We start from the raw sequence: 9,003 nt of genomic DNA on the forward strand, positions 1-9,003 counted from the left end.
TTGGAGATATGAGGTTTTCTTCCGACAACAGCGATATGTTTATATGTACATGTACAAGTTTTAAACAAGTAAAAAACAATGATGCAACAGCACCATATATGCAACCATATATTTATATAAACCAAAACATTTTGATGTTGTGATGAAGCGAATACGGGAGATGCAGGATAAGTTCCTGCAACAGGCACTCAAGCATCAGAACTGGACCTTGGAGTGATGGAAGAAGGTCACCTGGTCTGCACCATTTACCTGGGCAAGTGAAGGCATCAGGATGCATTGTAGGAAGAAGACAATCCGTGGGGTAGTGTAACACACAGGGCGATGTTCTGCAGGTCCAGACATGTGGACGAATTATTATTATAGAATTATTTTGGATTAAATATATGATTTGTAACACATCTGATATGAAAAAACACCTGTTCTGTGTGCATGTGGCTCAAACGTGCTTTAAATCAGACATACAGGAGGGTCAGTCCTAACAGAGGTATAGAAAAGAGCAGGACGTTCTCTGGTCCTCTTCTAATGTCCCTGTTTTCTGAAACTGGAGCCTCTGTGGAGCAAAAAAAAAAAGAAATCAGGTAAAAGAAAGTTAAAAAAGAAAGAGAAACATTTCCAACGTTTATAACCTCAGTATAAACCATATTTATGCACCAAACCTCAGTTCTAATTCATTTAACATGAGCTTTTTCAAACCTGTCTTTATGTCTTAGAGCTACACAGGCTGTCTTTGTTACTGTGCCTTTAAGACTGATATATGTAACAGCCTCTGTTCTGACTGGCTGCCCTGTTTTGCGCCTCATTCAAAAAAGCAGCCTGGGCTGAAAAGTGGACCAAACTGGTAAGTTTGGACTGAAATTCTCTGTAATGTTGGAAAAAATATAAACTATAAACTTAATAAATAAAACTAAACCAAATCAGCTGCTTGTTTCAGATGTGTGGATTCTTTGGAAGGCTGCAATGAGGCATTTGCCTCCTGAGATCCATGAACAGTACAACGTTTTAATCTTTCTTCCACTTCAATAACTCAGCAGGAACAGCGCAGAGTGCTTCCACAGGAATGGATGGTCATACATGAATGTGCTCATGAATGAGGCATCACATCTATGACTTGGGCCAATTTTTCAGCTCACTTTCCGTATAATCTCTGTACGGACTGGACATGAACAGCACGTACAGAAACGTCTATGTGTAGTTAATACATCATTTTAGAAAAGTCGGGAAAATTGTGTTTTTATAAGAGTTGGGCCCTTTAGCCTATTTATGCCCAACACAATGAAACAGGTAAGATAAAGAAATTTATTCCATCAACATTATTGAAGAAAAACTGAAAAAGCCCCAAAACATTTTATGGCATTTTTTCTCATTTTATTGTGAAAAAGGAGTTCTAGTTACACTCAAGGGGATCCCCCAGGACCCCCTATTTAACCTACTGGACCCCTTGAGTGTCTCAAAATCAGAATTCTGGTGGGTCCCTGAAAATGATATTATGCTAATTCACACACACACACACACACACATTTTCTAAACTGCTTATGCTTCTGGGCTGCGGGGGTAGTCATTGCAGTCATCGGGCAGAAGGCAGGAAACACCCTGGACTGGTCGCCAGTCCATTGCAGGGTATGCTAATTAAAAAAGAAGCTATTGTTTGGCCTGCTTCGCTCAGAAAACAGCGAGCTTCTGTCTTTAATATTCTTAACTAACAAATGATGCAGCACTGCTCTGTCTCAGGGTGGCTTATTACAAACTAAGGCTTATTATACAGTAACTACACGGACTTTAATGCAAACTGGATGAGCTGTTCTTAGATTATAGATGTGTTCAATAAAACTTTGGGCCTGTTGGCAGGCCCTGGCCATTAAACAAAACCCAACAAAAATGGTTTTCAACTGTCCCTACACACCTTTAATGGTCAGAATTGATTCCGTGTTTGCATTGCCAGCAGGAATGAAGCAGGTGTACGTTCCTGAGTCAGCCCTCGTCACACTGCTGAGTGTGATGGAGAAGTTTCCTTTTGTCCACTCAGCTGGAAAACTTTCAACTCTGCCTCTGAATGACGCGTCCTGCTCATCAAAGGATTCTCTGCTGTTGATGATGTCGTACACAGTGCTGTTGTATCTGAATCTCCAGAACACAGTCAGTTTACCCTGCAGTGCCTTATCACTGTTCGAACATGGTAAGATGACGGTGTCTCCTACAACAGCTTCAATCTCCTGCAGAGACACTGAAAGGGGCACTAAAACACACAGACATAAAAAATAGCCTTTTATTTTTCTTATGTGCTGCATATTTCTTATTGAGATATTTAGAAATGTTTGTATATTGAGGTCAATTAAGTTCTCACCTTTGTCTATCAGCAGCAGGAACACACAGGAGAACCAGCATCTGCAGAAACGTCAACAAAACACACTTTCTCAAAGATGTTGCTCTGCCGAACGCTGTCGGCTGACCACTGATAAGCTAAGATCTGCCTCCTTTTTTAAAAGCAAACTGAAGATCTCTCTCTCTCTCTCTCTCTCTCTCTCTCTCTATTTATGCCTTCTGTCCTGTAATTTTACAGTTATTTTACTGTGTTTTATTATATTTGTGTGTATTTCGTAGCTATATGTGGTTTAGTTATTAAACCTGAAATACAGTTTTTGCTTGTACACTGTTCGTATTAATAAAAGTAAATAATAGTTAATAGTATTAAAGTAAGTGAAATTAGGCTTATATTATTAGTATTGTTGTGGAGTCCATGATGGCATGAGAGTCCAAATGAGAACCAGGAAGCGTGAGCACTATTATTATTATTATATTTTCTACCCAGCTTATTTTTCACATCGTAGTCTTTGGTTTTTTTTTTTGCAGCTGTTCTTTACACTGACTAAAAATTCAAGACAAATGAAGCAACAGAAATGGTCCAAGAATAAATGACTTAGAATAAAACCTCTTCACATTAACTTACATTGAAGGTTCAGAATGTTTTTCTCCTGTAAAGTTACCATTTCAGAGATACGAGGTTTTGTTCTGACAGTGAATAAATGTTGCTTTTATTGTCATTGACGTTGTTGTTAATATCATTACTATTGTCCCCATCTCTTTTCTTTGTGGGGGGTGGGGTGGGTGGTCAAAGTGTTGGCCCTGTCATCAGGAGATTGTAAGTTTGATCCGGGGTGATGCTACAGCCATCTGTGGCATCTGTGGCTGGGAGCCCAAGAGAGCACTACCGGTCTCGCTCTCTCTGGGTGGGTAGGATGCCCACCTCCCGTCTCCCCCATCACCCAGCGCAATGCTAGCCAGTGCAGGCGTCTGTTAGCTAACATGACAGAACTGGTGGTTAGTGTTCTCCTCCGAGCGCATTCGGCTGAACGATGACGTAGCGTTAGCGGCAGTTAGTAAAGATGTGGTGGTGCTTCACAGGTTTCGGAGGAAGCTTGTGCTAAGCTCCGCTCTCCTAGAGCCTGTGGTATCATGATGGAGGGAAACCTAACTAGTGGCTGGTATTGAAAATGACCAAATTAAGGAGAAAATTAGAAAAAAAATGCCCGATTTGGAGGAAACTGATTGAAACTGGGAAACCATGATTCTGCTGTGAGCAGTGCTCTTTCATTAAACACGCCAGAATAAGGGTACACACATGACTGAAACTGGGGGGGTGGGTCACCCTTAGCCACATACTCTAGCCTGATGGCGACCAACACAGTGAGCTCACAGTGACAGAGATGACAACTGAGTAGAAAACTTCACAGAGATAAAGACGTATCTGCTTTATTATGGTGCTTTTTAGCTTGTTTGGTCAACCTGTTACCTTTCTAAATACTAAATTTCTAAAAATTTACTTTTAATATGTTTGTGTGATACACCATCAATCTCTTTCATTACCAGCTGGTGATCAGTCAGCAGGCCTGGATTATCACGTTATCAACCCCTGGGTACAAATATTTGGTGGGCCCCTACCTTGTTACCATTATGACATTTTTTAATGCTGTCACAGCAGGTTACAAGAGGCCTAGGCAGCACCATGACGGCAGCAGTGTAAGCTTTTTCTTTCAGTCGAGACAAAATGAAAGCAAGATTATGCACACATTAATGAGAACATGGGTCACCACAAAACCCCACAACCTATGTGACACTTCCTTATAAAGCATGAGTCCTTTGTTTTCTCACAAGTAACACATTTACCCCAGTAAAGACAAGAACAAATTAAAATCAGACAGCTGAGATGTGCATAAAGAGGGCAAAAGCAGCAAACACAAACTTAAAAGCTATCAAGCATTCTAGGCCAAAGCGTACTACCACAGTGGGTGTGGTCTTTCCTTGATGGACTATTGAATGTAGGTCTCAGCTTTCATATTCGGACTAAATGCATGCCCACCTATTACGTTTCATTGACCCCCCAGTCAAAGCAGTCTAGAACTGGGCCTGCAGCCATGATATCTAATGCCGGTTTTAGCTTTGTGTGTTATTACAAAAATAAGGTACAAAAAAATCTACATACCATACATACCTCAAGCTACACCTATCGCTAATCATACATACAGAGATGAAATTATAAAAATGTAATATCCTGATGTAGTAACCAAAATTATCACTGTTATTAGTACTATTGTGGTTTTGTCAAATTGTGCTGAAAAAGTACTGATACACAAACTGAAATCATTTAACCTAATTTTATACTGAAAACTACTAATTAAATAACATCACCAATATCTCATGTAAACATATGAAAACTGTATCAAATGTGCATTAACATTAAAGGTGGTACCATGAACCAAGGTTCAAACGTTTTATTGTGTTTTTAATGCTAATTTAGCACAGACACAGCTTAATATTACTAGGCTTACTTCCCCCTGATCAGCTGATTTAGGCCTTTCGAAATATCCTAATTATTCCTTTAATGCTTATCTGTTAAGGACATTTAGACTATCAGACTATCCTACCTGTAGTTTTAATGCGAGGTTGAAGTTTGCTTCCTATTTGCCAGCTTCTTGTTCAAATTTTCCTGTTCCACCTTAAATGGTTCAGCAGATACATTCTGGCACCTGAGGCATTATAGTAATAAAGGCTGCACCATTTAAGGCGGAACAGGAAAATTCGAACAAGAAGCTGGCGAATAGGAAGCTGAGTTCTGTAGTAGTTTTGATGCTGGTAGGCTTTTTTGATAAGGTTACTTACACCTTCAGAATATCCTACCAAGAGTCTTATGTATGGATCTACCTATAAAGGTGCGCTATGGTAGGACATTTCGACAAGGTAACACAATTCGGCATATTTGCTGTAAGGTAGTGAGAGGATGTCACGAAGACGGCTGTTTTGCAGCGATTTTCTTGCAATGTTCAGACCTTAGTTCATGCTGGACAGTGTTTAACTTGACTTTTTCAAATTTGTGATAATCGACCATGGTTTTAGTGATAGTCCTGCTCACTCTTGAATTAGTCTGAACAGATAGACTGAACTGATAAACTGATAAACCTGAACACAAAACACCATCACGGTGAGAACAACATGTAAAATGCATCTAAACTTCACATTTAACATGAGAATATGCTATGACTCAAAAATAACAAGAAAATTTTATTCATAAATTATAAAAATAAGACCCACAAAAACGCTTTTTGGTCTTCAGTCTGTAAGACGTATTCAAATGAACTGATCTGTGTTAAAGTTATCTAGGTAACTATGAATTATACAATAAATAGTACGTATTACAAGATTTGTATTAGTAATCTCAACAAATAAGTAAACCCCTTCAGGAATAAGTGCAATTATTAGTAAAAGCAAAATCACAGCATGTTGAACCAGACAATTTAGATAGTACTTAAGATTTAAACAGCACTTAAATATGTTACTACTGAATATAAAAGTGTACATACCGCTGATCGAGCTTCAACAGAGTCATAGTGGTGTCTGTACAGCTCAGAGGAGAATGAAAGAGATGAATTTCCCAACCACAGGCTATTAGTAAGAATCTGTTTAACAAACGCAACTGGAAATGCGAAAGTTTGAAGAACTCTCTTTGTGCTTCCCTTTCTGGGGACATTCTAAAATGCTGATAATGTGAAAAATGGTAAACATTGCTTAATGTACTAAAACAGAACCTGGAAAGACCAAACTTCTTTCACTTACTGTCACATGTTACTGGTCAGAAGCAGGGTTAGGATGTATAGGAATACAAGTATCCTGATACATACCAGTCAGAAATTAAGTAACTATATTCAGTCCAAGTTACGTTTTGTAAAGGCAGCATTCAGAATACAGTTATGTTTTAATTTTAGGAGAATACTTTTAGAACACTTACCCACAAAATGAGAAAAATATATATAATCTTTAAAAGAAACTCCATCATTGCTTGTTTATTAACTACTTCACAGCATGTGAAGTTACTGCGAGTAGACTGATAAATCAATGTGGTGATCAGTTATTAATCTCAGCGTTACTGAGCTCTGCTAAAGCCTGAGTAGACTGATAAATCAATGTGATGATCAGTTATTAATCTCAGTGTTACTGAGCTCTACTAAAGCCTGAGTAGACTGATAAATCAATGTGATGATCAGTTATTAATCTCAATGTTACTGAGCTCTACTAAAGCCTGAGTAGACTGATAAATCAATGTGATGATCAGTTATTAATCTCAATGTTACTGAGCTCTACTAAAGAATAGACTACTAAAAAAACAAAGTTTATTAACCATTGTACTAAGACAGCATTGCTTCATTTTGTGAATGACCTCAGGCTTAGATGCACAGAATCCTTCTATTTTGGTCTTATTGGAGGTTTGATACTGTTGATCACAACATTCTAATACACTGCCTTGAATGCTGTCTAGGCCTGTCCAGCACGGTTTCAGAATGATTTAGATCATATTTAACGAGAGTTACTGGTTTTACTGGAAGATCATTCATCAAAACAATTTAAGATCTCTTGTGGAGTCCCACAGGGTTCAGTTTTAGGGCCTTTGCTTTTCTCTTTGTGCATGTTACTTCTAGGTGATGTTACAAGGAAACATCAGCTATGCTGACGACATGCAATTATGCATTTCCATTCCTTCTGATGATCAAGACGCTGTAGACAGGCTGACCAGCTGTGTGTAGCTTTACATACCAAACCAGAAGTATAAAACCTGGGTGTGATCTTAGACTCTGAGCACTGAGTTTTATCCCGCATGTAAACACAATGAACAACAACAATGAACATTTATCTTGTTACATTTCCAGAGGTGACCAAGTGGTTCCCCATTACAAGCTGCAAGACACTAACCAAGACATTAATAAACACTAACCTTGTTCAGTTTCATTACTAGTTCATCCTTTATGCTTCTACAAGTTTGCCTTCTTGGCTTTGTGACTTTATGTGTGTTCATTCCTGTTGGTCATGTTTATGATGTTATGATATATGCTGATCTAGGGCTACTTCAAGTTGTGTCCATGTGGCCAGAAAATAAATGTCAAACACTAAAGTGGGTGACCTTGACTTCTGCCTGCAGTGCACTAAAATGAAACATCGCCATCTAGTGGACATCATTGCTCACCGTTCAAATCATTACGATTTGCCACCTATATCTTGGATTCCACAGACTGGATGGGTTTATTATCTAGAGCCCATCTATAGATACACTATTGGTGTTTAGCCATCCTCTAACCTTGCAATAGTTGGATCAATGGGTCATCTCTGACCATTCCTAAACAATATGTGGTCCATGTAGGTTCACTGGTGGTTTCGGATAGTAAATAAAATGGCTATATTTGTGTTGTAGTCATGGCGACCCCTGGTTCCTATCACCACCACTGTAAAGTAATCTGAACCATTTCACACCAAACCACTCTGAATCACTCTGTTTATCTCACACAGAAAACTATGCAGAAATTTGGAAAAAAAATGGTGGAATTCCCCTTTAAGAACAGCAAATTAATAGCAACAACCCTTTGTTTTACATCACTCTACAGAATCAATGTCTCAGCTAAAGCTGACAGGTTTTTCTCTGCAGTGTGATTTAGTGATACAGTCATTTCCTATTTACTGAAATTTTTGGCATATTGATATGAAGACTTGTTTCATAATTCGTTATGAGTTTACAGGACGCCTTTATGGGATTTATTACCTGTGTTGCTGCAGTGCTGTATAACTTAGAGGTAGATCACTTTGTACTAGAAAAACATGTTCTGAGTATTTGATAGGGTTCACGGCAAATTTGATAACCTACTGAGAAAACCTGCTGAACTCTTTACACCAGCAGTTTTTGAAGCAGCCACTAGATGGTGCTCTTCACCAGTTTGAATTGACTGCAGTGCTTTTTCATTAGTCTTAGTTTTTGTTGTGTAATCTAATCCTAATATATGTTAAAATAAATACATATTTATTGTAATAAATGTATAACTGTGTGTGTGTGGGGGGGGGGCGGAGTTTGTGTGTGTGTTTGGGAGGAAGGGAAGAAATCACTGAGTGTAGAGACGGAGTTGCTGACCACAGCAATCAGTCATGTGCAAAAGTTTGGACAGCCCCAGTCACATGACGTGTTGTTGATTTCCTAAGTGAAGATGAGCTCACACACCCTCTACAGAGAACACACTTAAATATGGCACATTTTTTGTGCACAGTTTCAATTTATTTGCGTTTAACATAAAAATAAAAACATAAAATGTGTCGTAACTTTGGTTTATTTTTCCCCAAAATGTTAAATTTAGCAAATAAACAGCAATCATGAATTAAAATGTGCAGAAGTGTGTTCTCTGTAGAGGACGTGTTAACTTATTTACACTTAGAAAATCAACAACACGTGTCGGGGTCAAGCTCTGCTGTTCATTCAACACAGTTTTCACAATAAATGGTCTTAAACTCTGGAGTTATTGTAGAGCTGCTAATTCACCCTTTAACTAGGCTGTGCCTAATTCATAAAATAGTCTAGAAAAAATAGGCTGAAACACCCCTTATAACTTTATAACTTTATCATTATATAAACGGATGTAGGCTGAAAAGATGACATCACAGAAACAATGAATGAAACAGGGTCTTTTTACAGCTTAGTTT

The 9,003-nt window shown here is 38.4% G+C and overlaps 1 protein-coding gene across 3 annotated transcripts; it reads right to left on the reverse strand.

The window, feature by feature from the left end:
- On the reverse strand, positions 1–5,970 carry LOC118804633 (CD276 antigen homolog). 3 transcript variants are annotated; one of them, XM_036565189.1, is made up of 5 exons: positions 5,853–5,970; positions 2,342–2,382; positions 1,901–2,260; positions 417–550; positions 1–326 (listed from the first exon to the last, which is right to left on the reverse strand). In XM_036565189.1, the coding sequence occupies exons 1-4, from the start codon at positions 5,876–5,878 to the stop codon at positions 453–455; spliced, it is 525 nt and encodes a 174-aa protein (XP_036421082.1). In that variant the 5' UTR covers positions 5,879–5,970; the 3' UTR covers positions 1–326; positions 417–452. The 3 variants fall into 3 exon arrangements, with proteins under 3 accessions (XP_036421082.1, XP_036421083.1, XP_036421081.1); XM_036565190.1 differs by having other exon boundaries at positions 1–550; positions 1,901–2,233; XM_036565188.1 differs by having other exon boundaries at positions 1–550.
- Positions 5,971–9,003: the final 3,033 nt, after the last annotated feature.

The sequence above is a fragment of the Colossoma macropomum genome, unplaced genomic scaffold (assembly GCF_904425465.1).
Source record: "Colossoma macropomum unplaced genomic scaffold, Colossoma_macropomum, whole genome shotgun sequence".
Classification (NCBI taxonomy): domain Eukaryota; kingdom Metazoa; phylum Chordata; class Actinopteri; order Characiformes; family Serrasalmidae; genus Colossoma; species Colossoma macropomum.